The sequence below is a fragment of the Fusarium subglutinans genome (assembly GCF_013396075.1).
Source record: "Fusarium subglutinans strain NRRL 66333 chromosome Unknown NRRL66333_c0000034, whole genome shotgun sequence".
Classification (NCBI taxonomy): Eukaryota; Fungi; Ascomycota; class Sordariomycetes; order Hypocreales; family Nectriaceae; genus Fusarium; species Fusarium subglutinans.
In genome coordinates this window covers 340699-368071 of record NW_023502097.1, presented here as the reverse complement: position 1 = coordinate 368071, position 27373 = coordinate 340699, and the positions used below count along the sequence as shown (strand labels likewise).

The following is a 27373-nucleotide window of genomic DNA, read 5'->3' as shown; positions in this document are numbered from 1 at the left end:
ATCTCTATAAGTAATAGCTAGTTAGGCTTATAAAGCTATTACTAATACTATAAATAAACTATATAGCTATAAAAAGAAAATTACCTTATTACTAGTTTATTAAGTAGTAATAATTCTTTATCTTAATATATAATTAAAATTCCTTATTTATTTAATTAATAATAAGATTAAGGTTAAAGCTATTTATACTTACTTTAAAGCCTTTTATCTAGAAAATTAAAAGGTTATAAACCCTTAATCTCTTTAATTACTTACTATATAAAAAATATTCTTTTTACTTAAGGAAATTAATAGTATCTTTATAGCCTTTTATATAAAATAAGTAAGGCTATATAGCTATTTTATTACTAAACTATCTTAATATTTAATAAAAAAAGTTAAGTAAATTAGCTATAAACTAATTAAATAGTAAAAGTAATATAAATATACCTATCCTAGGTTATTAAAAATAGCTTATAATATTTTATATATACTTACTAAATTAGCTAGGGTAAAGAGGTTATTTAGTTAAGCTAAAATAATATTATTAAATTAATATTATAGCCTAAATCTAAAGGTAATAAAGATAATATAATACTTAGGAAGCTAGTTATAGAAAATAGGTAGGGCTATTTTCTGTAGCTATCTAACTAATATTATATAAGTTAGCTTATTTAATTTAAGCCTAACCTTTAAAATACGACCTAATTCAATTCACCTCCCTCCCTAAGTCAAGCCCCTAAAAAAGCCGGCTTGACTTGAGTTATTGCGACCGTTGACTGTGGCCAATCGCTTAGGGTGGGAAACCTGCAACTCTATTCGTATCTTTTCCTCTTCCGTCGGCCGTTTCCTATCTCAGAAGGTGGCTGAGTTTTCTCTAATGCTGCTTATATCCGCTTCATTAAGATCACAGCCATCGGATCTGCTTTTGATGGCCATACACGTGCCCTAAAGGACATGCTCTGTGACTTCATTCTTGGGATCGACGATATTTGCCTCATAAGGTGGGCGAAGCAAAAGTCTTGACAAGGCAGGAACAGTCGATTTGCAACTGCACTGCTGCCACTGGGCTCTTGGCAGAACCTGGACCAACGTAGAGCAGAATGAAGCCAAGCATAAGGAACCAGTCAGCACTAGTGGCACAACACCACCAAAAATGATAGATACAATATAAACCAAAAGAGAAATCACTCAAAAGAGTGAGTTTAAATATCAGGGAATCGAACCCTTCCCCGACGCTGCTCGAATGGCAACGGAGAATTTTACCACTAAACCAATTACGCTGTTTGATTGTTGACAACTCAACTCCCAAAGTGATGCTATGGTCGATAGGCGAAATCTGTGACTGAGCTATTGCGGCGTAGAGCCACTCTAGAGATGAAGAACACCAAAGAGAAGATATTATCAGGAAAGAAATCAACGTACCTAGGTATTTAATAATACTGAGCATTGACTTTAGATATTTCTCAATTACGTCATTCTTGCTCTCGCTCTGCTTCTATCTCTCACTCATATAGTCCCGGCCTACGCTCCGCCATGGCTTGCCAATCACAGTCCAGGTTGCCCTCTTCAACAACACGCCTCATAGCGAGTTGTCTAATCACAAGCCCCGGAGCTGCAAACTCTACATAAGTGGTGTAACGTTTAGAGTCCTGAAAACCTTTCTTAAATATGCAGTCTTTTGCCCGCCTGATGGACACGGGTCACTTGCCTTTTACTCAAATCGTCCCTTCTTGAGTTTCTCGTTTCCTGAGACAACGTCTCTCCACCATCCGGCGAGACTTCTGGACCTTAAGCTACAACGTTCCCAGAACTCAGTCGCCTCTTTACTCTTGATTCAATCTTTCTCCCTTTACTGCATCGTCCAGCCTAGTAAACAGAGATCCTTCCAAGTGCACTCATCATCTGGGGCAAGGAATCTAACGCAAGTAAGACAAATATCTCCTAAAAGCCCCATCCATGACCACGACATCCCAAATCAGAGAAGATACTATTGGTGTTTAAATAGTTGATTCTAAGCTGTCATCCGTTATTCCTGTGCTTACCGCTTCATAGCGCAACTCTCTTGGCCGATAGTAGATTCAAAATGAAGTATCATCAAGTAGAAATAGAGGATCTGGATGTTCCTATCGAGGTAGCGATAGCTCAACTCGAGGAGGGAATCAAAGATACGGAACAAGAGGTAGCAATGAATCGTTCCATCTTAGAGTTTTTGCATGCTGGAAAATTGGAGGACGCCATTGCTATCGTGAGACTCATCAGAGCCGGCACTAGCTTTGAGGCGGTACGTGATGCTGTTTATCAATACCAAGGCAAGGCATCCAACAAAAAGTAGTTAGTTTGGGTTTGTGTTTCTAGCCAAAAGAAATATCAAGTATCAGCTTTACAACGCCAAGCTGCGGGACTTATCAGAGCTTGTTCAGAAGATGGACTAACACCATCACCAATCTACGTGCACTTCGAAACTCAGAACACTCAAGGTATATCTATTTATTGATTACTCAGTCCCTAACTTCGAGGCTGCGGGTCTGAAATCGTTACTCTAGAGGCTGTTATAACCCCTAAATACAAGATAGCAAACTTTCTATCCCTAAACGTCCTTGAGCCTCACAGACTCGCCCTTCTCGATACATTCCGCCCACCTGTGCACCCTTTTCTTCCACAATCCATCACATTGCGAGACTGCTTCGTAGAAATCGTCTTTCAAGTGATTATCCTCGACCCAAGCCGGACAAAGGTCGTCTAATCTGGCGTGGTATACTTTACGTAGCTGCGTTGTCTCGTATTCCATCTTATGAATCCAGTATAGTTCATTTTTGCCTTCATTATCCAGATAGTCTGGGTCGTTGCACCTAACCTCTTCTTCAACAGCCTCTTCTGTTGTCTCGTTTCCATATTTGTCGCGCTGCGGCTCATCCTCGCGAGGCTCATCATCAAGGAATTTGGGCACTTGCTTCAACATCCAGAGAGGGAGTGCCGACACACATTCCCAATCAATCACCGCAGTAAGTTCTCCTTGTTCGTCAACAAGAATGTTGTTGAGGTTGAGATCATGGTGATGGAGAGCTGATAGCTCTGTTCTGCTCAAATCTGGCGGAAAGATTTTAGGAAGCAGAGCCAGAAGGCTTTGCGCTACTGGCAAGATCTCCTCAGCGTCTTCGATATCGTCTTCGTCCTCAGACTTCTCCAGAACCAAGTTCTGATGGCGTATGATTATTACCAATAGGGCACTTAGCCAGTCATGAGTAGAGAGAAATGGCCCCCTTGGGACGTCGTACGTAAGATGATCGCCCATGAAGAACTCATGGGACACCATACGTCCGGGTGTGATGACAGCTTCGGGCGCCTTGGAATTGACTTGTAGATCAATTTCAGGAGAATCCAATGTCCCTATACCTTTGAACGCAGATTCTTGCTTCTCGAGACCTGATAACTCAAACTGGAATGTGGCAAAACGCTTCGTGAGGGTGATCTTCTGCTCCATCGACATGGTACGCCATCGCTTCCGTGCGGATTTTCCCTGCATAAACTCCATTAAGATCCATTCAAAGCCGATCTCGTTGTCGCTATTGTCGTCAAAAGCAAAGACCTTGGGGACGGGAATAGTGGTGTTCTCGCGCACCCATTTCAACGTGACGACCTCGGCACGTGTTTTATGGTGCGGGTAGACAGGTAAGGTAACGCGCATGACAAAAGTACTTTCCTCAGCACGGACGAGGTAGACCTTATTGAAGAGACCTGCTGCATGGAATATGACAGTACAGGGATTGCCTGATGGTATCTTGAGCTGTTGGCGGGACACGTTCTCAATGTCGCCTATGGAAGGCTCTCGTGTCCATACTGGCTCTAGATACAGAGCCGACTGTTGCCACACAAGGCCGTCCTGCGTTCCCTGCTGCATGCCGTAGTAATGTGATTTCTTTTGTCGACTGTAAAAGCAGGATAAAGAATCAGAGATGATGAAGCGCGAATGATGATGGACCTTGCTTGAGACATGAAAAAAATTATGGGGCTACCCAAGTTCCGACCACGGTCTTTGCTGAATGCAGGCTTTTTAGGCTCTGAGGTGCGGATAATGGCTGCTACCTAGTATACTTGTCCAAACTGAGTAATACCTAGGTAGGTAGTGTAAGGTATATCACACACGTTTGCGTAAATGCCTATTGTGAAAATGAATACCGTGTCCTTGCCGTCTGTGTCAGCAGCCTCAGGTACCTTGGTAAGGGAAATACCTAGGTACCTTAGTTATACAGCACACACACACAATTATATCTGGATGCAGGTTTCGGTCATTTTGAGGCCACCCAGCTGAGCTGGCAAATTGATTGTGTAACCTACCATTTTTTACCGCCAGTCTGTATACCTCTCTACTTGATACCTTAATACTATTAATGAGCTATTAGGTCCTCAATTGGTGTAGTCGCTGGTTGTGATTGTGATTGTAATTGTTATTGCAACTGCACTTATGCTATGCAGCCACAAAACACATCTAGCAGTACCATCGGGATATCTGGCCAGGCAATCAGCTCCACTGTTTCGCCTGGTTGGTCGGGTTTCTTTGAGGCAAAAGATGGTGGTTGCCTCGAAGCCCCTACACATACTGGTACCTAGCTATTGGCTACAGGCCGCGAGGTGTTGGCTGCGAAGTATCTATATAAGAAGAGAATCTCGCCTCTATGGATTCTTATGATGGATGATCAAGTCAACACTGGTCTGTTAGCCTATCTTTCCACAAAGACTTTTACATCTATCTTCTATCATCCACGCCTCCTCCATCATGGGTAAGGCAAGCAAGGAACTCAAAGGATTCATCAACGAAATTCCGGACAGTTGCCTTAATGCTCTCCCTAATAACCCGGGGACTATCCGCAAGACCACTGATTTCAGGCTCGATATGCAGGGCGTAAGTACAACACTTCCCCTCTGGTCAGATAGCCGCCTTTTAACTTCCTGAAGATGACAACCGATGGGAAACACAATCTCCAGGTCCAGGTTAATAATGGAACAACAATCTCGACGCTCAAGAAGGTTGCACCAAAGACAGTTGCGGGACCAGCTCTGGTCCCGTCCGATGGTTCGTGGACTGCTTCAGATATCCGGGCAGAATTGTTGGCTACGATTTTGATTTTGAGATATTGATAGAATGGCAGAGCCAACTAAATAACAACCTCGAAGAACTTAAAGCTAAAGATTGGTAACTAGTATACTATCTGATGTACGTGTTTAAGAGTGTTAGTTAAAGCAATGGCTCAAGCCTTGGTCAAAGCCAACTGGAATAGAGAACCTAGGCTCAGTGCGTCAGCTTGATATGTCTCGTTGAGATGTCATAAGCTTTAACTAACTAACTATCTATCTATCAATTAACAAGGCATGGGATGAGGCCAGTGAGCATATCTATAGATAAGAATTCTCGACAAGCGAGTTGAGGGAGACCTACGAGAATTCGAAAAATTGATCAGTAAATTCTATTTAGGGGACTGACAGACAGCTCGACTTGGGGGTATTCACCGAGCTATCCGATCATTCGCAGTCATGATTTGAGCTAGTGTGCACGATATCAACCGGCGAACTGAAAATTGACGGAGTATCAACTATTGTGTTCACACTTGCAATCACTAGGTCCTTACTTACGTCAAGCCGAAGTGGTGGTTGCATAGGACGCAAGTGGTACCAGGTATCAGCAAGATGACATGGCGAAGAGACTTGGGTTTTGTTTTTCAGTTGGGAAACGGTGAAATAATTCGAGACTCTGCAGAGGACATAGAACATCTTAGATATGGAGCCGGCCATAGATTTCGTGATGAGATGTAGTAGATGTTGTTACCAGTTACGTGAGCTCGGGAATCGGCACCGGAGTTATATTGTATTCACTTGATTTTGATTATACATATGCGATGCCAATGTGAAGGAAAATTAATTGCTGGTCATGGAGTGACTTGCAACTCTTCGATCATACATGACATGATTGTTATCAAGTTGAGGTTCTCTCAGAGCGATGCGAGTATCAAGCGGTCAGCCCGTGCACATGTACTTTGTACAGCCTGCTGTCCCTCCCAATGAGAGGATGAGTTGTAAGCCTCATTACTTTTTCTGGCATGGATGATATGATTTGGAGTCACGACAACCAATGCTTTCTGCAGGGTTTCTCAATTCAAAAAAACGTCCAAGACACAAGCAAAAAAATCGACAAATTTTGAATTCAGTTTACCATAAGAAGCTGAACAGTCGCGAAATGAATTCCACACCTCCTACTCATTTAATCATACTTTTACCTGGATTCTCTACATTTACAGTACCTTGAAACTCGTCTTGAGGTACCTATAATATGTCTGATTGGGTGAATTCCACCAACCCTGGCGGTGCTGCTGCTGGTGATGCACCCCCAACAAAGCCGTCGCTAAACGTGAGTTACTTCCATACAGACGACACCTCAATACGAAACTTAGTGATACTGATATATTGAGATTAGGACTTAGAGTCGGCTCAGAGTGGTGTGGCTAACGTTGAGGAAGTTTCAATCTTGGGGGTAGGTGATGGCCAAGGTGACCCACACATTGATTCTACCTGGGAACAGGCGGAGAGCAATGTTCCAGAGGCAGATGTACCGTCGCTTTTGCCATCGAGAATGATCCAGGCAATACCTACAGAGGCAATGTCATATTCTGAAGCTTCACACTCAGGACCTTCGTACACCACCCCAACCCTGAGCGTCCCACACGCAAGCAATCCTCACCTCGAGGAGCTGATACAGGGCCTAATTGATGATCCAATGCCCTATCCCTCATTGTATTGGATCCCCGAATTTTCATGGCAGGACGCCCGCCTGTGTTTTGATGGTCAGCCACTGGAGCTGCCAGCAACACGCGATGGCCAGTTCTCGAGAGGTGGCCCTGGCTCAGAGCATGAAATTTCGATATCTCAGAGGTCCTTTCCCCATATAGTAGTGCCCAATCGCGGACATGACGGGTTTCGGATGTCTGAAATTATTGGTGTCGGAGGTTTCGTCGGCGCAAACGAACACCAGGGTGAAAGAAACTTTGATCAAAACTCGATCAAACCCGCAGAAAGCTCCAGTTCCAGCGATACTTCGGACTCTGAAGCAGCCTTTCGAGGAGACTTCATCGACGCAAGTCAGCCTGTTCAGGACGAGATTGCCATGCAGGAAGCTCTCAAGAGCATAGTGGAATGGCTTGTCGATGACTATTACAGGTCATATGCGCCACAGAGACGGGCTCTTGAAGCAAAGCGTAAGCATGTTGATCGAAGCTCCAGCAGTTCAACCAAGAAAACTCGAGCAACACTTGGGCGCAAAGGTGCCAGGTCGACAGGCCGCAGAGGTCAGGCTATTGATGGAGACGAGGGAAGTGATGATGAAGAGTCTAGCGGTAATGGGCAAAACCTGTCCGTTACCGACACATCTTCCGAGAATAGCCTCCTCTGGGCTTGTCCTTTCATGAAGTGGAATCCCAGAAAGTACAGAGGGAGTTGTGTCAAGAAACTCAGGGATATATATCGCCTAAAAAAGCATCTTCAAGAGAAGCACTTCTCCCATCATTGCTATATATGTTTCAAAGAGTTTCGGCCAGAGGATTTGACCCAGCACGAGAAAGTATGCGAAAATCTATTCGGCCGTCCGACAGGCCCACCGCCAGTCGGACTCATCACAAGGGGCATGGCAACTATGATCAATGAGAGATCTAGCACCAAATTGACCTCAAGAGAGCAATGGGAGAGGCTTTTCAAGATTATCTTCCCCAACGAACCGATTCCTTCGAGCCCCTATCTCGATGATGAGAGGAAACTGGCTGACTGCTACGAGTACTTCCGTCAGTCATATGTGCAGTGTCAGGTTGACAGAATGACACAAGAGTCTGGACTTTGTCATCTACGTGAAACAATGTCGCCGCGTGCGTTTGAAAAACTAGCAGCAGAGTTGTGGGGTAGACCCCAGATCGAACATGAGATCAGCCCTCATGTAGCTTCCGAAGAAGAAATAGTCGATCAAACACCGCTCATTTCGACTATGGAAGACTACATACCTGAAGAATCACAAACACCTCCTTCAAGGGGCTTTGAGTATGATGAGGACGGACTCAACGCAATTCAGCCTAGTGTGACGATAGAAGTCGACAACACTGCGACTCCGGTCCCAGAACTATTTGGCGACCAGTCAGAAACTGGAGTTGGGGATGATCTTGACCGTCTTCAGTTCATTGACACCTACGGATTTTCCTGCTCAGACGTCGCCGGAAACATGAACTTTGAAGAAATTGAGAGTGACCCCTTTTCGAGGCCTGGGGCAGGGGATATTCTTTGGTACGACGGACAAGAAACTTTTGAGGCGGATCTTGGTCAAATGAGTGATGACTAGACTATTATCCAGGACTTTAGCTTCTGATTCATTGTTTTCGATTTCATTTCATGCACTCGGCTATTTCCTATTCTTAGATTCTTATGCTCAGTTTATTGAAATTAGAAGATTACAAAGATGCATATCACACGCTTATAGACATGTTGATATTAATCTAACCATGGAAAAGCAAAATTACAATCGAGACTCTGAGATGGCTCAGACAGACTCTGACTTGAACACGAGTCCTCCGAATCGACATCGTCGCTAGCTTGGGCCCTGAGCCTCAGCCCCCAAAGTCTTGACTCCTCCGACTCAAGCTGGAATGCCCTTTGTTCCACATTAACCATATCGTCAAGTAACCTCTTCAAAGTCCGTTGTGTTTCTATCGTCGATGAGCAGAACTCCATGTCTCTGACGCCTTCTAGTAAGCTTTTTGATAGCGACCGCCGTTGAAGATATAGTTGTTGCTTCTCGTGTAATAGTTGATGAACTGCCATTGATGTTAGAAGAGTTACAACAAGCCTGATGTGGCGACCCACGGTTCTGTTGTGCATTTGGCCAGTGACAAGTCTGACATAAAGCTGTGCATTCAGAGCATTGTGCTTGTCCGTTCACTCGCACGCATTTTCTGCGGTTTCGGAGACAGAAGAGACATGATGATAGCGCTGTGACTTTGGGCTTTAGCTGCTTGGTTGCTGTGCTTCTTGACTTGCGAACTCGAGGCTTGCTCGGTTGCTTTTTCGTTTGGGAAGACATGGTTATGTGTGAGTATGTATGTGTATGTGATAGTAGGTTGGATCTGGAAGATTGACTTGGATTGGATTTCCCCGCGATGTTGTTAGCTTAGTAGTTAGAGTAGGTAGGTTAAAATGGTCGACGGCGTATGAAGAATAGTGACTTGGGGTAAGAATCTATAGGCATATCATTTACCGACTTTCAGTTGCCGTATGATGTAAGAGCCGAGGCTTTCATCTCATGACTTACTGAGACTTTTTGGAGAGCGGCCGGCTTTAGCTCCAGACGCCGAAGCAGAGGCCGAAGGTCGGCAAACGGCAAATGCGTCCACAAATAGTCAAGCTTCTTATCGGCATACGAGCACGTGAGATGAAGAATCATTTGCCGTAAAACTAATACGTAGTACTCCGTAATAAAAATAATGAATACAATGTTGTGGCTGTTTGAGGCTAGTAGTCCCCCCCCAGGAAAGCATGTATTCAGATGCCGAGCAGCGCCCCCTTGACGCCGCTGGCTAGCTGAGCTCTCCAAATCTTGTGCTCGTTTAGCATGAACAACTCCCCATTTCTACCAAAACAGAAGTTCGCAACACCGCCGGAAATAAGAATCTTGCCAAGTAAGACGCCGCCTGGTGACCAGACGTTTACGCCGTCGCCACAGCCACTGTAAACGTTGCCCTTTGTATCGCATTTGATGCCGTCGGGGATTCCAGTGTCTGCCATGGCGAACACTCTCTTGTTGGTGAGGAAAGGTTCGCCGGTGATGGTTGATAGGTCAAAGGCATAGCTGTTGGAGGTAGAAAATTAGCAAGATATGATAAATGGTCTTGTGCCGTTGGCGACTTACATGGTCCTTGCTCGGGTGTCGTCAGTAGTTCCATCGCCGTGAATCCAGTCCGTATCAGTGATGTAGACAACCTTCTCATCAGGACTGAATGAGATACCGTTTGGTCTGCCAAATCCATCTGCAACAACTCGAATAGACTGGTCCTTGGGATCATATCGATAGACCTGGTTTCGTAGTTGGGGAGCTGGCCTTATACCCTGCTCGTATCCATAAATTGGATCTGTGAACCAGATAGAGCCATCAGAATGAATAACCACGTCATTCAGAGAATTGAAGTCTCGCCCGTAGAATGAGGTAACGAGCGCTGCGCATCTGTAAGGTGCAATTGGCTGCATGAACACGAGACCTCCTGGCGCAGTCAGGGATCCTTGCGAGCAGAATAGTACGCCGCCGTTGTAGTTCACACCACCATTTGCCATGGGAACATCAGGCGCGTTGATTTCTTCACAGCTAATGAATTTCCCATCGGGAGAGAGTTGGATTTTGCTTATTTGGATCGTCTTCTGGCCGGTCGTAGGGTCTGGAAATTGGTTGCTCGTGATGAACAGGGCATTTTCTTCCGGAATGAAGACGCCAGCTTCGTGGGCAAAGGGGTACTGGTCATTCTCATGGATTGCCTCGACCGTTGAAGATGCGTCAAAGATGGCATTGGCCCCTTCATTGTAAATTTTGAATGACATCGTGCCGAGTGGTAGTCAGGGTTGTATTCCGAGGTTGAAGTGCTGGGGTAGCTAGACGAGCGGGATATGAAGAGGAGGATGGCATAACATAACATAACAAATATTGGGGCGTCGGGCTTTGGAATTTGGAGGTTGAGCTGGGTTACCTGCCGTTTACCCCTCAGCGGCTAATGCTGGACTTAATCCCGTTCCCAATGTGGAAATGTCTGCAGCGGGTGGCTCATATGCCGAAGCCACGCAGCGAGAATACGGAAACTCTGTGTGCATATCAAGATAGGTCACCCAATCAAGCATTATTCGGCAGTAAGCGCTATTCACGTAACTTTCACATGACATTATTAGAGATGTGTCAATGATATTGATTACTATTCGCTCCTTCACCCTCTTTGGAGCCATCAACTAAATCTTCAAGACTATCTTACAACTCCTGAATAGTACATCTTCAACTCCCAACTCTCAATAGTAATTCTGAGTAGATTAAGCAGCAGTCTTGTTGCCAACAGTCTCCATCATGACAACAGCAGCATTGGTCTTCTCGTCAACCTGGCTGATGATGTCCTCTCCACCAAAGAGGTGGTCGACATCCTCCAACTCGAGTCCCTTGGTTTCAGGGAAGAAGAGGAAGATGACAGGAACCCAAAGACTGTTCAGTACTGCGAAGATGATATATGTCCTCCAGCCAATATTTTCAATGGAGATGGGAGTGATTTGAACAATCATCTGGAAAAAGGTTAGCAGAGCTATGTGTTTGAGGAAGGCGTGGCGTGACATACGTAGTTGAAGATCCAGTTAGCAGCGGTAGAGATAGATGAACCCCGCTGTCTAAGGCGAAGAGGAAGGATCTCAGAGCTGCGGCCTGTCAGTAGTGAAACATAAAACTTGGTATGGGTAGTACTTACGGATAGACCCAGACAGTGGCCTGGAAACCAATGGTAAAAGCACCCTGGAAGACAAACAGCATAGCTGCAGCTGCAATACCTGCTGCATGTGCCGTAGAAGTGTTGTTCTCGACCTGGTAGATCAAACCTGCCTGGACTGCCATAGTTGCAGCCATAACGCTAATCATAGACAAGAGCTTTATAAGTCAGCTTAGTGTATAAGGAGAGCATTTAGCTGTACTTACAAGAGGTCTTCGTCCAATGCGATCAATCAAGACCCAAGGAATGAAAGAGGCAACGAAGAACCATGTCTGGAGGAAACCTGACATGAGGGCGGACATGTGAGCAGAGAAACCGACACTCTTCTCAAAGAGGGTGCTTGAGTAGTCTACAGATGATTAGAATAGCTCATTAAAATGATAAAGAAGGGCCTAGACTTACAAATGATTGCATTGATGCCTCCGAGTTGCTGAGCGGCCTGGAGAAAACAAGCCAGAAGAAGTCGCTTGCGAGACTTGATGCTATCTTCCTTGAGAAGATCCTTCCAGGAACCTGCACCGATAGATGTCTCGTAGGCGACAGTCTGGGTAATGACACTATGAAGAACCTGGACTTGAGGATCATCGGTAGAAGTGCCCTGGATTCGAGCAAGGACTTTAAGGCACTCCTCAGGTCTGTCGTGGGCTGCCAACCAACGTGGTGTCTCGGGGATGACAAACAGGAGACCCATGATAGCCAGAATAGGAACACACTGGAGAATGACGGGAACACGCCAAGCATAGCTGCCAGTGTGGGATGATAGGGCATAGTCGATCCAGTAAACGAGGAAGATACCGAAGTTGAGAGTCGAAAGCTGGGCGCAGACAAAGATACCACGGCTTGACTTGGGACTAAACTCGGCTTGCATGACAGGAACAGTTGAGTTGATAGTACCCATGCCAATGCCCGCGACGATACGGCCAACGATCATCATAGCTCGTGTATAAGAAGCGGCTTGGAGAACGGCACCAATGATGAGGAATACGCAACCGATGAAAACAGAGCGTCGACGGCCGAGCTTCTCGCCCCAGATAGAGGAGAAGACAGCACCAAAGAAACATCCAACTAACAACTGTAAGTGACCAACATAGTCCATTGGCGAAGTGTAACTTACTCTCGTAAATGGCGACAATAACGCCGATCATATCAGAATCGGGACTATCAAAACTGTCCTTGAAAGCCGTAGTGTTGACAAGACCTCCCATGAGGCCATTGTCATAACCGATGAGCATAAAGCCCAACGAAGTCAAGACACTGACGGTCATGATGAGGCTCTGGCCTTGTAACTCCATGATGAACAGTTGATCGAGTAACAGACAATGGAATAAAGTGTTTGATATGCCTTGTATCGTGGAGAACGAAAATTCAAATCAAAAAGTAGAGACGGAGGACGGGTTAATAAAGACCAACCCACATTCCCAAGCGTAATACGACTCTACTCCATGGGGACCCCATGTTTGCGGGGAAGAGATTACTCCTTCTCCAGGATCCATTAGTTAGAGCTAATTTCAATTGCCGTCGGTGTTTGAAAAAAAGGAGTTGCCGATGGTAAATGGTTTCGGAATAGCGGCAGAGCTAAGCTTTTAGCTTCTCGCCCTTTATAAGATGAGCAAGTAAAGTCAATAACGAGCACTTGCATGATTTGCATAAACAAGTTCGGAAACATACAAGGATGACGCTTCGACTGCAGACGATAGACAATAACCTCAAAGGCCGATTGGCTTTGGTGACGGGTTCAAGGTGAGTTCGTATTTTGTTGGAGGTGTATTGTCAGCCAGACTAACGATTTTGTAGTGGCGGAATAGGTTCCGCTGTAGCGAGAGCTTTTGCTGCTCAAGGCTGTGATGTTGGTTTGCATTATTCTTCAAGTAAAGAAAAGGCAGACAAACTTGCACAAGAGTTGAGTGAGACATACCCATCTCAGCTGTTTGTGCCCGTGCATGCAGATCTTTCACAAAGAGAGTCGACAAGAGCTTTGGTCACAAGCTTATTGAGCCAAGATGTTGTATCCGCCAAGCATAAGGCAGTATCTATTCTGGTGGCAAATGCTGGTCTAGGAAGACGGATCCGCGATGTTGCGGAGATTGGAGAGGATGATTGGGATGAGATGATGGAAGTCAACAGCCGAAGTCAGTTTGTCGTTACAAAGGCTTGTCTTGCTGGTATGAGACAACAAGGTTGGGGGCGAGTTATACTGGTTGGAAGTATTGCTGCTCGTGGAAGTGGGCTGAATGGATGCCACTATGCTGCTTCAAAGGGTGCTCTGACGTGAGTGACACTGAAAGTCTCGTGTGATTACGCTGACAAGCCATAGTTCGATGGGCCAGAATTTGGCCACTTTGTTGGCGCCCGAAGGTGTTACAGTCAATATCGTAAGTTCTTGGAGCTATCTATCAAACTCTGTGAAACTAACGGGCTGTGTAGGTCTCGCCAGCTATGATTGGCTCCACGGGCATGATCCCACCGCCCATCTCAGAGTAAGATATTCGGACTATTCAATACTTTTACTTGGCTAATATTTGTATGTAGGACCTGGGATAAAGGCTGTGATCTGGAAGAGTTGAAGAAGACTGACCCTGGTCTCGCCATTGCTGCATCTATTCCGGTTCATCGTCTCGGCTCACCCAATGAGGTTTGTGAAGCGATCATCATGTAAGTCCCGCTGAACGTACTGATTTCATTGTTTAATACGTGCTATAGGTTGGCAAGAAATGGATACATGACAGGACAAGATATTCTACTCAGTGGAGGTCTGAAATAGGTCACTAGACTATGATCTCATGGGCAACTGGATCAACCGTAAAACTAAATAGAATTTAAGATAGATATTTCTCATAGTGTAATTCCTATAGATTAGAATCAAAACATTTTGGCTGCAAGCTATCTTCTTATTCCCGATCCCTCTTAATATCAGGTTTTTAAACTCGGGGTATGGAAAATCCACAAATTATTTCTTAGGCGACCCATTCCCTTGGAGAGGCTCGCGTTTTAGTGCTTTAGTGTGATACGATTTCAAAGACCGGGGTTTTCAGCTTCAATAGCCGTCGCCAATAATTCTCAGCTTCCAAGTTCCAGGCCATTTTCTAGAATCTAGACCCCCTAGTCACGTCCTCTAGTGGAATGATCCGTCATAGCCAAGTATCTTCAAGTCCTGTGACATCGGTGCATGCCCATAGCTCAAAGCTTAACCCAAGCCATTGCCATTCTAGGCTCGCTAGACCAATGTCGTCGTATGATTAGTTAACCAAGACCCTCATCCATATGCAAATGCCGCGTTCCCCTCTCCTCTCCTCTCGGACCCTCGGTGTTTGAAAACCCTCCACTCGACGCATGATGACACCGCCGACGGGACCAGAGACCGAGAAGAGGGTTTCGAGAGCCTGCGTGAGCTGCAGATCTCGTAAGACCCGATGTGACCTGTAAGTCATGGCCATCGATTGCCGACTCTGGCTAGAGAAATCCATCAATTGACGTGTGAGAAAGTGATTCCAGTGGCGTGCCTGGAGACCCTCCGTGTCGGCGATGCATCGAGAAGAATCAAGAATGTATCCTCGCTACATCTCGACGCGGTGGTCGTCGTATCAAGGGCCAGCGCCTCGGTTACTCTAGATCAACAAATGATTCCCATCAGGCATCGCCAAGCAGACCAATCAACCGAATGAATTCAGTGCCAGCACAAGGTCAAGAACCCCGTGAACCAGACCAACACAGTGAATGGCTGTCATCAAATCTTGGGTCACCTCTAGACCAGCAGTCCGAGGATGATGAAGAGCCTACAGGTGATGCGGTGCGACTCAAGGGTCACTTCACATCGTCAGATCTTTTGAACCCGTCTGATGCATTGGATTTGCTGGCTCATGTGGCTGATATGGAACCTGAGGGACATGCACAAACACAAGATACTGAAGGTGATCCCGAAAGCTCTACAAGAATGGCAAACATATCCCAGGGTGTTTGTGACTATCCACCTGTTACTTCTGGAGCATTGACCCTTTCTGAGGCATCCTTTCTCATCGAACAGTAAGTTCATCTATACACACACTTTCCATTGCAGACTAACCTAGGAAAGCTACCATGACAACTTTCACATCTTCTTCCCTATTGCCTACAGCGCAGCCTTCGACTCCAGCCGTATCCTAGAACTCATCGAACACGAACCATATCTCATCACAGCAATCCTCTGCGTTGCCACAAAAGATGATCCCTCTTGGTCCAGGGCTCATAATGCCTGTGCGAGACACATGGAGACTCAAATCTCCAAGCTAATATACACCGGATCCACTACCGTCGGTGCAGTCGAAGCATTATTGATACTCGCCGAGTGGGCACCTCAGCCACTGGAGGAGAACCTCATGATCGGGTGCGGCAAGGAGGACCAGGGATCGTGGATGCTTGTTGGTGTTGCTATTCGTCTTGCATACCTTCAGAACCTTGAGCAGACTGGTCTTGTGCAGAGAGTTGAAGGGGCGCCGGATTACCTCAGTAGAAAAAGGATAGCTTGGGCCGGTAAGTGACTTCATCTCCGCCATGTGGCGCTCTACAGTTACTAAGGGGAAGACAGCTTGCTATATGAGCGATCGTCAAATTTCAATACGTCTTGGAAAAGGCTTCTGGTCTCGTGGCCCAGGTCCATCCGTGAACCTTCGGGCTGCCGACTTTCCATATCTCCAAACACAAAAGCTGGGCAACGATAACCTTGCTCTGCTTTTTCAAGCACATCTTGAAATTACCCAGTTGTTCAGTAACGCACATGATATTTTATACTCGTCAACAAGTCATAGAGAGCAGCTATACATAGGAGGAGAGTATGTGAGATACATTGTAAGCAACCTTTCTCGATCCATGGTGTTATACACCTAACTCTATAGGATGACTTCTCCTCAGTCCTCCGGAGATGGAAGCTCTCTTGGGGTGGCCTCAGCTTTATTCCCCGCGTCAAAGCATCTCTCATGCTCTCATATGATTTTTTTCGCCTATATATCAACGCATTTGCTTTTCAGGCAAACTTAAATCGTATTGTCCGACGATCAAAGAAGAGACCATCGGGTCCTTTATTTTCGGAACTAGCCGCTGCCCCAGATGCGAGGTTCATTTACGAGTCTATCGACGCAGCAAATTCTATCTTATGTACTCTCAACAGTTTCATAGACCCCACTGAAGCGTTCAAGTATATGCCGCTCAAGTTTTATCTTTATGTTATATATGCAGCAGTATTTCTGTTCAAGGTAAGTGTTTTTTTTTATATTTTTTTTTTTTTACTTCGTTCCCGGGTGACTCTGACAATACTCATCTGCAGGCCATTTTTGCCGGAGCTATCAAACCGTCAGAAGCACGAGGCGTGCGCCGTGCCATCTATGAAACTATTTCTCGTCTACAGAAAACTTCGAATAATCAACAGGGTCTCGGTCAGCGCTACGCTAGGTCTCTTAGACTTTTGTGGCTGAAGATGCTCGGAAAGTCAAGATCACGAAACTCCGAAGTAGAAGGACGATCAGACTCTTTGGCTTTGGCCAGCCATGGAGCTTTACAGTCACAAGCTGAATCAAGCGAAGGGCATATGAACTCTGATCCATTTAACAGCTTCTCGTGGAAAGATCTTCATTCTTTGGGCGAGTTTATATCAAATGATGGGACCTCACTTTTCAATGATAATTTCATCATAAGTCCAGAACAGGACTCGGTACAAGGGGCTGAAGGGCCTGAGCATTTCAGCGGGAACTTTTATTCTGGCTCCTTGGGTGAGCTCGATATAATATTCTAATCAACTATACACGAGCATGCAAATTCTGGGGAATATAATCAAAAGTTTCGTGGCATAGTGAACTTTGCAGCCTCGGTCGGGTTCACATCACCGGCGGAAAATCTCTCCTATTCTCGCTCTTCTCGCGTTCTTCGGCTTATTGCATGAAAAGGAGTCCTAGTGCTGATTCCATCTGCTGTCATGACTCCACCGAAGGCTCTTTCGACCCCTCAACCTCCTAGAGCCATTCTTGGTATAAAATGGGTTCCAGTGTCAGCTTACGGTGTTCTCAAGCCACCACCCGACATTTCAATAAACTAAGCTTTCCAAGATGGCGACATCCCAAAGTAAAGACCTGCCCTCTTCCTCATACTTCTCTGCATTCGCGGCAAACTATCTTCAACAAACCGGCAGAAGCACATACCGTGCCCTTGACTTGGCTTTCGATAGTATTCAAGCCACAAAGCCTATCACCAAAGACTCGGTGGTTCATGATAATGCTGCCGGTCCGGGAATAGCAGCCTTAGTTCTTGTTGACAGACTCGCGCCTGATGAGCTGCCCCAGATTGTGGTCACGGATAATGTACCTCCCATGGTCCAAGCCGCTAAGGACTCTTTCACTTCGCTCTCACAGATTGAAGCGAGGGTTCTTGACTCTCAGAATCTGGAGGGAGTTCCAGAAGAGCACTTCACACACATTATCCTCAACTTCAGTGTTTACACGCTGGCCGACCCCGTCAGGGGCGTCAAGGAGATCTACCGCACGCTCCAGCCTGACGGCCTAGCCGTCATCTCTTGCTGGAAACGCTTCGGTGTTGGAGAACTTATCCACGCTGCCCAAGCCATTGTCCGACCAGACCTTGCACCTTTGAAAATGCCCCATCCTGAATTCTTCAAACCGGGTGTTCTGGAAAAGACGGCGATCGAAGCTGGGTTTGACTCTTCCAACTTCAAACTTGTAGAGGACAGTATCGTCGTTAGTGGAACTGAACTGGAAGATGGGCTGAAACAGTTCATGCTCGGAGAACTGATGCGTCCTGCTCGGGCGGGATATACTGATGAGGAGGAGAGGAAGTGGCCAGAGGCTGTTGATGAGGTACTTAAGAAGGAAGTCGAATCTCATGGGGGGATCAGATTTGAAAGCTGGGTTCTTCTAGCTCAGAAGTAGGGGGTACCAGGTCTTTAGCTACCCAGCTTTAGTTTTTGAGGATTATCTGATCATGAAGAGCTATCATAGCCACCATTTCACCATCGCGAATATGATAGGTCGACTGAGGATATATCTTGACTATTCCCGATCGTATGCCATTCTCCCAAAGAGTATTCGGGCGATATAAATCATTCTTCTCCTTAAGAATGGCAAGATGAGATTTGATCCCTTCTACATCATCTTTCCTGACTATCCATCCTATATTTAACGGAGACGAACCCTTTAGGTTTGGCCTGCAGTGAAATGCAAGCCTGGCATAAAAGAGATCATCCTTAGAGGGGAGGAACGTGAACGATTCCGAGTCCCAGCTCTTAGACCCTGATGCTTCGAGAATTGTCAATGACATCGACTCCATAGCGCAACCCAGAACAACTGTAGAAGGCTTGTTTCTGCCATATAGTGGAGAGTTGTGGCGAATGAAATGCTGAATATAAATATGTGTTGGCTTGATCGAAAGTGTACGTGTCGTTTCAACCTCTCGAACTAGTTGTTCTCCCGTGTTGATTCGAGCGTATTGACCACAGCTATCCAACCGTCCAAGCTTGATACCATACCATATGTCTTTCTTTGTATCTGACTGATGCGTGATAGACAAAATGGCGTAGAACTCATCGGATCCCGGATTATGCTCAACCAGACGAACTTGTAGATGCAGACCCTTATTCGTCATTTCATATGGTAAGTCAACTTGCTTTGGTAAGATACCACGGCAGTGATCGCTATAAAAGTTGCCCGGTGAAGGAGCAAGAAGGCCGCTGAACGTTGGTGCTGGTGAAGTTGGTTCCGAACGCCATGCGAACAGTGTATGGTCTGGCTCTTTCTTGACGATCTCCTCTTGCAGTCGTATGAAAGCATGATTCCCTTCGCCGTAGAGTAGGGGCATATGAACGTCAAATATTCCCAGTAAGCAGTATGCCTGATCCTCTATGCGAGTCGTTCGCCGCCTTGCTGCCCATGACATTCTCGTAGCAGCTGAGAAGGATCCGAGATCGCCGATATAAAGGACCTTCCTAGGAATCCCAGTGATCTGGGCTACTTGACTCGCCAGGCTCATGCCCTCAAGCTCCTGGGGATCTCCTTCTTCATCTGCAGTCGTGTCCATGCGAAAGAAACCATTGACGAGATGTTCTCTGTAACGGTTCTTCGATATCTCTCCGATCATGGTCCAGTTCGCATCGAAGAACTGGCGAGCTCGAGGAGCCAAGAGTTCTTGCAATGTCCAGCCCCGTGTAAACCACCGTGCTTCTCCGAGAGACTCGTCAATTCGACCCGGATGTTCTTTGTGGATCACGTCTTCGAGGTATAAATAGCAGACAGCTGAGTTTCGATACCAAGAGAACATGGAGTTGATGGCTTCTGAGAGTTCTGCGCTCCTAGACTTGTCAATGCAACACGTATCGACCCAGCAGTAGTCGAGCCCGTCTTTTTGAGCTTGTTTGGCGCATAATTCGATCTTCTTGTAACCCTTTTTGAGCTTCACATCGGATGAGTTGGTGAGCATCTCTTGAAAGAGGACCTCCTCACTAGCTTGACCCCATGTATGCGATAAGATTGCATATTCGGGGACACTACTATAGAACTCTTCAAGTTTCAGCGTTGAAACGTTGATGAGATACATATTGTCAATTGTTCTAGTGTGTATAGAGAGAAGGGTAGGAAATCGCGAAAATCAGCTTGAGGAGCTGGTGAAGGTTGCAAAAAATAGGCGCATGGTCGCTGTGCTGTGGCTATGCAAGATGGCTATTGGCTACAGTACTCATAAACGAGCAGGGTAATTCTCCGCATCCAAGCTAGAAGGGATCAGGACATAACAGTAGGTAAGGTGTAAAATTAGCAGGTTGTTCCTGAGATATGGTCCTAAATAGACGTGAAGGCATTCGCGGGAGTTGGGTGGCCGTCTCTGTCATGGGCATAGTGTCTTGGCCACGGCAACTTTGCACATGAATAAGTCATAGAAGGGCTGTGGACAACTTCAAACAGATGTATCTTGCCTTGGTCAGACCCAATCACTTCTTATAGGTATTGCTTTCGACGTCTTCTTGCCAAGGCAGCATATCATGCATGGCTTTCCAACTTCAAGCGATACTCCGCGATACATATGGCTGGGGTACTGCTGTCGAAGGCGTTCGAGTCACTTCAGAACAGCCAAGATAATCTTTCTGATATGATTGAGCATGGCTCTTCTTCGAAAAAGCGTCATGAGTAGAGACTTATGTGCTTCACGTTATCGAGCTCTCGTTACGACATCTCGTGTAAGGTAGTTCTTAGCGCACGCGCTTAAGAGCGATACTCCGCGAGAGTGGGGAGATGGTCTGATGGATCTGCATCACACCCATTTATCTTGGGCCTGATGATCAATCATACTCATCAGGCTAAACAGCTCGCTTTTTGTCTGTTGGTAAAGTAAAAGACCATTCTTGCGGGGTCAGAGTATAAGTTCGTATGGGAGCCAACGTATATCCTCACCTCAGGCTTTCGAATTTCAGATCTGCAGAATCATCAAGATGCCTTCCATTCGGAATCCTATCCTGCCCGGGTTCAATCCGGATCCTTCGATTGTCAGAGTCGGCACTGATTACTATATCGCCACGTCGACGTTCGAATGGTTTCCCGGCGTGCAGATTCATCATTCTACCGATCTTGCAAAATGGAAACTCATCACTCGTCCCCTGGATCGCAAAAGCCTTTTAGATATGAGGGGAGATCCAGATAGTGGTGGAATCTGGGCACCCTGTCTTTCACACGACGGTCAAAAGTTCTGGCTTGTGTATACGGATGTGAAGAGAAAGGACGGGACATTCTGGGACTTGAAGAATTATATCACACCATCTGAGTCTATATATGGTCCTTGGACAGACCCCATCCATGCCAACTCTTCAGGTATCGACCCTTCACTATTCCATGACGATGACGGTAGAAAATGGTTCGTCAATCAGAGAAGAGACCACCGTTTTCCAAACAGAGATCATTTCTGTGGCATCATGCTACAGGAGTTTGACCCAGAAGCTGGAAAGCTTATTGGTCCACAGAAGAAGATCTTTGATGGGACTGAAATTGGTATAACGGAGGGACCACACCTTTACAAACGGAGCGGGTGTTATTATCTTCTTACAGCTGAAGGTGGAACTTCATATGATCACTCGTGCACTCTTGCTCGATCTCAAAGTATCTGGGGTCCTTACGAGCTGCACCCGGATAAGTATATTCTCTCCTCAAGAGATTCTCCGTCGGCAGAACTTCAACGCGCAGGGCACGGTGATATTGTTGAGACGCCAGACGGAAGAACGTATTTGGTTCATCTTCTCAGTCGACCGATAACAGAGAATCGCCGGAGTGTTCTTGGACGGGAGACAGCTATCCAAGAAGCATTCTGGAAAGATAATGGATGGTTATATGTCAAGAACGGTCCAGTGCCTTCGACACTGGTCGATGTTCCGGGTACACGGAACGAAGATGACCACTGGCGAGAGGTTCGATACACTTTCGATAATGGGTTGCCTATTGATTTTCAATGGCTTCGCACGCCTGAGCCAGAGAAAATTTTCTCTACAAATGGAAAACTGGTTCTTTACGGGCGTGATGCTATCGGATCCTGGTTCGAACAATCTCTTGTGGCTCGTCGCCAAACTCATTTTTCATATGATGCCGAAACAGTCATCGACTTCAAACCTGAGAACGAACGCGAATTTGCAGGTCTCACCGCTTACTACAGCCGTTTCAACTTTTTCTATCTTCACATCACAGCTAATGAAGAGAGCGAGAGACTCTTATCCATCATGAACTCGGAAGAATCGTGGCCTACGGGGTCGCTCCAGATTCACCATCTTGATCCGATCAGTCTCCCGCCAGCAGGAAAAGTCAAGTTGGCGCTCACTATCAGGGAGGCAGAGTTGCAGTTCTATTACTCTATTGAAGATAAGCCACTTGAGAAGTACGGACCTGTCTTGGACGCTTCTCAACTTTCAGACGAGTGCAGCTGTGGTCCTCGAGGTTCTGGGGGTTCATTCACTGGTGCGTTTGATGGTATGGCTTGTTCGGACTTGAATGGGAATGGCAAGTCGGCAGAATTTGACCATTTTGTGTATCGTCCTGTAAAGAAATAGAACGAGGGTGTTTAGAAGTTGATGTTTTCTATCAATGGTGATGGTTGTACTCGGCCTGAAGCATGTTTCGAATGACGCAATTCATAAAACTGCCGAGAGTAACACTCAATCAATTAGTAAAATCTAAATTCCCCATAAACTCAAACATCAACGGATTCGTCCGCGGAGCTCCCGACCTCCGTCTCGGCGCAACTGGCAGAAAGTCGGATCGCCGCGGTCGAAGCCATTGCCCAGAACAGCAACTATCCTCGATCGAGCTCATTGCGGCGCGTCTTACGCACTATCAGGAGAGTGTCAGCCTTATCGGGAATCCGCAGCACACCAATTCCATACGCGCGTTGAAGGATAAGCCTCACTCGCCCTTTGCGATTGGCGAGCTCGCGAGTGGTGAAGGGGCGGATAAGCCGGAATCGGAATATTGGGCGAGCTAAGCCACGACGACTAACATCGAGGCTACGTAGATAATGAGTCGGGACAACGACTCCAAAAATAACGAATTTGTCTTATATAAAGTCTCATTCTTCAATTAAGAAGACGATAATTCGAATAGACCATTCCATTGTATTCGTCACTACCACTTCACCATTGGCACCATCGCTTCCCCTTCTCATAAACCTTGCTAAAATCTGACTTTGCACCATGTCGATCGTCATGAACCATATCAAGAGCTTCCTATCAGGAAACTCAATGACAAACTCACCGACTCAATACTACTCAACGTCTGAAAAGAATGCAAACTCCTACCAATTGCAAACCACATCACACAATGATCCAATTCCTCCACCGCCATACTCTTCAGGATCTACCTGCGATCAACACACGCCAAAGCCAGTGATCCTAGAATTCCAGCGGCCGTCGAAGCAGGGCTGCCGGGTATCTCGGCCAGAGGGCAGGAATGGCCAGCGATTTATATATCGTCATGATTGAAACATTATTCAGTCACTAGAAGAAATGATACCCTACCGACCATTCTTTTTGTCTCTTAAAATTCTCTCAAAATTGCTTTCAGAGACTCTTCAAGGATATCATGCATTTATAGCGAAATACCCCGCTGTGGGTACTACTTCAGGCGCCATCATCACTACCTTACCTAAATCGGCGGAAAGACAGTGGGGTCCAGGGCCAATATGAAAAGGGAAGGAAGAATCTGAAACTCGAAGGAATAGACAGCCTCACTAGCCTCAGCAATCTCGTTCCAGGATTGATCGGCATATAGGGTCGATGCTACAGGGTGCGGGACCCTAACAGGGCTATAAATTAGAGTGTAACTGTAACGTCAAAACAGGGCTGAAGTTTCGTATCAATTGAACTCTCGTCAAAGTCGTCAAGAATCTCCTTCGTTCACGCTATTATCATCACGTGAGATATTAAAGACCCTGTGCCTGTAACGGCTGCACTAAAAAAAAAGACGCCAGCGGGCGTGCTAAGGACGCCATGGCACGCTGACAAGAGCCAAAGACCGCTGCGCAGCGAATCTTTGAGCTTACATCAGATCTGAAATTGGACAAGTGGGGTATCGTACGCCATCCCCCTTACTACGTAGCGTACTATCGATTTCTCTCCCTGATCAAGTTTAACACGCAACCCCTATCTTTATCTATATTTACCTGGGGAGATTCTGACTTAGCACAATGTTTTAAGTCTCCCGGGTCCCTCGTTTCTTGCATCATTCATTCATTCATTCAGTCATTCATTCATTCGCTTCTTGTTTAGAGTAAAAAAGATGGCCATCGCTGCCATGTCGGAAAAAACGTCCCCATACCGCCGAACGGCGATGGTGGCTGCATGCGTATTGGTCTTTTTTATCCTTTTTGAGACTTATTATCTTTATACCGATGCCGTGGGTTCCGTCTAGGCCTCGCCCTCATTTGCTGCATCGTAAACTGACACTTCCGCAGTGGACACCTTCACATGGGTTATCGTCTGGATCCAAATCGACCGGGGCCTCACCATCGGTCCATGCGCCGTCGAAGCCAAAGAAGAAGGTCGTCAAGACGTCGCAGCTGCATTTCCTGCTGCCCGCCTCGAACCCGAATGATATGTTCTGCGCCATCGTCACCTCCGCCCTTGTAAACCGATATCCCGCCCCGTACATGGTTGGCTGGAAGGGTGAGGGTAAATACAACGCCTCCACCGCCCATACAGCTAAGCTGTACTCGATCAAGAAGTACCTCGACGAACTCCCCCAGGGTGGTGACGATGACGACCTCGTGTTCTTCGGCGATGGATACGATGTTATGGCCCAGCTGCCCGTGGAGGTTGTCATAGAGCGCTACTTTAAGGTTGCTGCTGATGCCGACCGCCGGTTGGCTGACCGTTTTGGCATAACCGTTGAAGAAGCCCACAAACGCGGACTAAAGCAAACTCTATTCTGGGGTGCCGACAAGATGTGTTGGCCAGCCCTACACGAGGCCCAGTGCACCAAGATCCCCGGGTCCCATCTCCCTGGTAACGTCTATGGTCCCAAGACTGGCGGCGGTGATGTCACATATCGTGACGCCAAGTACTTTAATTCAGGAAGTGTCATTGGACCTGTCGGGGATTTGCGCAACTTTATCAACGCTGGTATCGCCAGTTTGGAGGAGACTTTCGACCCCAACTTTAAATACAAGACGTCGGATCAGATCTACCTCGCCAGACTTTATGCGCGCCAGGAGCTCTCGCGCGCTGAGCAGATTGAGAATGAGTACATAATGGCCAGCATGGGCGACAATGCCACCACTATCGAAACGAAGAGCATCACCGAGTATCATGCCGCTATCGATTTTGAGTCGGATTTCGTGCAGACTGGATGTTTCGCCCATAGATGGATGAACAAGCTCAACTACAACAACTCGGACAACACGGCGACCATGTCCAAGGATGTCTACGACGTGGGGAAGAACTTCAAGCCCTATCGTATCCAGATGCCAACCAACGTCTACCATTCTCTCATCAAGGTGTTCAAATCTCTGCCCGCCGAGCTGGCCACAATGTCCGCCCGTGACTGGGTAGGCAGCCTGGATCTCGACACAAACGTCGCTACACGCAGCATTTTCGGCTTCTACCACGCCACGTGCAGCAAGCGAAACCTCATCTCCGACTTCAAGAAGTACTGGTTCCACCCCTACGCCATGCCTCTGTTGCAGGCTGGCTTCAAAGCCACCAGGCAAGATGAACCCATCACCGAGAAGCTCATTGACGGACGCAAGTGGATTTACAAAACAGTATATCCCGATTCGGGGGCACCAGAGGATCAACTTGGTGGTGTCTTGACAGACTTCAAGAACGAGACATACATTTCCTTTTCGACCCTATGCGGCGATTATTTAGACATTCTTGAGCCTCGACACTAAAATTTGAAATTGTAATGAGGTTGGTTAACGGCGCAAAGGTGTATTGGCATAAAGGATCAGGGCACATTGGGATTACCTACTGTATAACACTACACGGCTTCAATGTTTTTTATTACTTATTTTTCTTATATCCTGGAGGAATCAGGAAACCTGGTTAAGAATATACCACTATTGACTTGACGAATCTCTGCAATGTATATCGTGGCTCAACATTCGCTATATGCCTCTGAATGTAAACAAGTGAGTGACTCGTCAGTATACCTGTCCCGTGAACAAGTAGCCTTACATTTCTCTTGGGGTCTATCGCTGGGTGCTACTCTGTACCTTGCAATATTCCTTTAACAAATTTTCACGTCAAACCGAATTGTCTAATTACTGGAGCGGACGTCTGATCTCCGACTTGTCCGTGTAAGTCAGCTCATCAGCAGACGTCTGTGACGGCTTGCGCCTCAGTCTGGGAGCTATGATGCAACATCTCGATCATAAAGGTTGGCAAATATGATAATGCCTATATGATATAGCCATAGGAGACGCGGGGGTGGATACGAAAACCCCAATAAGATATGATGCTATTCGAGTATAGGTAACATTGTGGACAGACCCATGTTCTGTTCGTTGATACAGGATCAAAAGTCTATCGGCGCGATCTCATATCAAATAGTGGCATAGGAGAGTGGCTTAATGGAAGTGGCTTCTTATGGGAGTGCTTGTACCTACAGGTAAGAGAAAGACGTCCGCTTCATCTTGCGAGAGCGGCCCGGAACGAGAACGGGAAGTGGGAGCGGACAAGGGCCGCTCGAGTCCGCTTCTGTCCACGTCATTCACAGTGAGACAAGCAAAACACCAGCAATAGATGAATTGTTACATTAAGAATCAGTGGCACAGACTCTCTATTGTCTCCGCCCTGACCCTCATGCTTGATCTGATCTGAATCAAGAGGTGGCCTGAACCAGGTGCTCATCGCCCTTCAAGACGCCCTTCTCCTGTAGGTACTTCTTCAAGTCTGCCGGCGCCTCCTTGTTTGTTTCAACTACATACTTGCCCTCTTTCTTCTCGCATGCCCATGTCCAAGCGCCGAATTTGTCGCAGAGAGCTTTGTAGAACTCTTGTTCATTCTTTACCAGCTCTTGGGGTATCAAGTGGGTCGTGAAGGGAAGAGTGCGGCTAAAGGTTGTTTCGTACTCGGGGGCCATGGCGATAGTGTTTGTTTCAAGTTTGATGGTCTAGTATTTTGGTTAAGATTGGTAAGGTAGAAGGCTGTATATACAGCCAACGCGGTATTTATACTTAATTCAAGGCACACTGAATCTCGTATGATACACTCGATACAGATCAAGTCATAGTCATTCCTAGCTGTTACTGTATGACTATATGCCTTGATGGTGATCAATTCACGAACCACGGATCTATACAAGCAAGACATCCATCGTCTCAGCTTCACTGCTGAATCAAGCGAATTTATTCCATTCTCACTA

The 27373-nt window shown here is 46.4% G+C and overlaps 12 protein-coding genes across 12 annotated transcripts; 7 read left to right on the top strand and 5 right to left on the bottom strand.

The window, feature by feature from the left end:
* Window positions 1-2569: 2569 nt before the first annotated feature.
* Window positions 2570-3880, bottom strand: FSUBG_4018 (kinase; the record flags this gene model as incomplete). The annotated part of the gene is made up of 1 exon (XM_036681962.1): window positions 2570-3880. One exon carries the CDS (start codon window positions 3878-3880, stop codon window positions 2570-2572), a length of 1311 nt encoding a protein of 436 aa, XP_036540576.1.
* An 876-nt stretch (window positions 3881-4756) lies between these two features.
* On the top strand, window positions 4757-5118 carry FSUBG_4017 (uncharacterized protein; the record flags this gene model as incomplete). The annotated part of the gene is made up of 2 exons (XM_036681961.1): window positions 4757-4882; window positions 4936-5118. 2 exons carry the CDS (start codon window positions 4757-4759, stop codon window positions 5116-5118), a joined length of 309 nt encoding a protein of 102 aa, XP_036540575.1.
* A 1186-nt stretch (window positions 5119-6304) lies between these two features.
* Window positions 6305-8350, top strand: FSUBG_4016 (uncharacterized protein; the record flags this gene model as incomplete). The annotated part of the gene is made up of 3 exons (XM_036681960.1): window positions 6305-6382; window positions 6449-6505; window positions 6554-8350. The coding sequence occupies 3 exons, from the start codon at window positions 6305-6307 to the stop codon at window positions 8348-8350; spliced, it is 1932 nt and encodes a 643-aa protein (XP_036540574.1).
* Window positions 8351-9546: 1196 nt separating this feature from the next.
* Window positions 9547-10593, bottom strand: FSUBG_4015 (gluconolactonase; the record flags this gene model as incomplete). The annotated part of the gene is made up of 2 exons (XM_036681959.1): window positions 9547-9853; window positions 9914-10593. The coding sequence occupies 2 exons, from the start codon at window positions 10591-10593 to the stop codon at window positions 9547-9549; spliced, it is 987 nt and encodes a 328-aa protein (XP_036540573.1).
* A 477-nt stretch (window positions 10594-11070) lies between these two features.
* On the bottom strand, window positions 11071-12802 carry FSUBG_4014 (sugar transporter STL1; the record flags this gene model as incomplete). The annotated part of the gene is made up of 6 exons (XM_036681958.1): window positions 11071-11313; window positions 11367-11442; window positions 11493-11668; window positions 11717-11859; window positions 11913-12575; window positions 12625-12802. The coding sequence occupies 6 exons, from the start codon at window positions 12800-12802 to the stop codon at window positions 11071-11073; spliced, it is 1479 nt and encodes a 492-aa protein (XP_036540572.1).
* Window positions 12803-13182: 380 nt separating this feature from the next.
* FSUBG_4013 (Nodulation G) lies at window positions 13183-14271 on the top strand (the record flags this gene model as incomplete). Its single annotated transcript, XM_036681957.1, has 6 exons — window positions 13183-13250; window positions 13305-13778; window positions 13825-13882; window positions 13935-13987; window positions 14040-14162; window positions 14211-14271. The coding sequence occupies 6 exons, from the start codon at window positions 13183-13185 to the stop codon at window positions 14269-14271; spliced, it is 837 nt and encodes a 278-aa protein (XP_036540571.1).
* Window positions 14272-14843: 572 nt separating this feature from the next.
* On the top strand, window positions 14844-17271 carry FSUBG_4012 (transcriptional activator ARO80; the record flags this gene model as incomplete). The annotated part of the gene is made up of 6 exons (XM_036681956.1): window positions 14844-14929; window positions 15003-15530; window positions 15580-16016; window positions 16072-16331; window positions 16379-16735; window positions 16807-17271. The coding sequence occupies 6 exons, from the start codon at window positions 14844-14846 to the stop codon at window positions 17269-17271; spliced, it is 2133 nt and encodes a 710-aa protein (XP_036540570.1).
* Window positions 17272-17581: 310 nt separating this feature from the next.
* FSUBG_4011 (methyltransferase type 11) lies at window positions 17582-18418 on the top strand (the record flags this gene model as incomplete). Its single annotated transcript, XM_036681955.1, has 1 exon — window positions 17582-18418. The coding sequence occupies one exon, from the start codon at window positions 17582-17584 to the stop codon at window positions 18416-18418; it is 837 nt and encodes a 278-aa protein (XP_036540569.1).
* Window positions 18419-18446: 28 nt separating this feature from the next.
* On the bottom strand, window positions 18447-20078 carry FSUBG_4010 (heterokaryon incompatibility protein het-E-1; the record flags this gene model as incomplete). The annotated part of the gene is made up of 1 exon (XM_036681954.1): window positions 18447-20078. The coding sequence occupies one exon, from the start codon at window positions 20076-20078 to the stop codon at window positions 18447-18449; it is 1632 nt and encodes a 543-aa protein (XP_036540568.1).
* Window positions 20079-20964: 886 nt separating this feature from the next.
* On the top strand, window positions 20965-22994 carry FSUBG_4009 (xylan 1 4-beta-xylosidase; the record flags this gene model as incomplete). Its single annotated transcript, XM_036681952.1, has 2 exons — window positions 20965-22483; window positions 22681-22994. 2 exons carry the CDS (start codon window positions 20965-20967, stop codon window positions 22992-22994), a joined length of 1833 nt encoding a protein of 610 aa, XP_036540567.1.
* A 1292-nt stretch (window positions 22995-24286) lies between these two features.
* Window positions 24287-25898, top strand: FSUBG_4008 (uncharacterized protein; the record flags this gene model as incomplete). Its single annotated transcript, XM_036681951.1, has 2 exons — window positions 24287-24403; window positions 24462-25898. The coding sequence occupies 2 exons, from the start codon at window positions 24287-24289 to the stop codon at window positions 25896-25898; spliced, it is 1554 nt and encodes a 517-aa protein (XP_036540566.1).
* A 932-nt stretch (window positions 25899-26830) lies between these two features.
* FSUBG_4007 (uncharacterized protein) lies at window positions 26831-27091 on the bottom strand (the record flags this gene model as incomplete). Its single annotated transcript, XM_036681950.1, has 1 exon — window positions 26831-27091. The coding sequence occupies one exon, from the start codon at window positions 27089-27091 to the stop codon at window positions 26831-26833; it is 261 nt and encodes an 86-aa protein (XP_036540565.1).
* Between the last annotated feature and the right edge of the window lie 282 nt (window positions 27092-27373).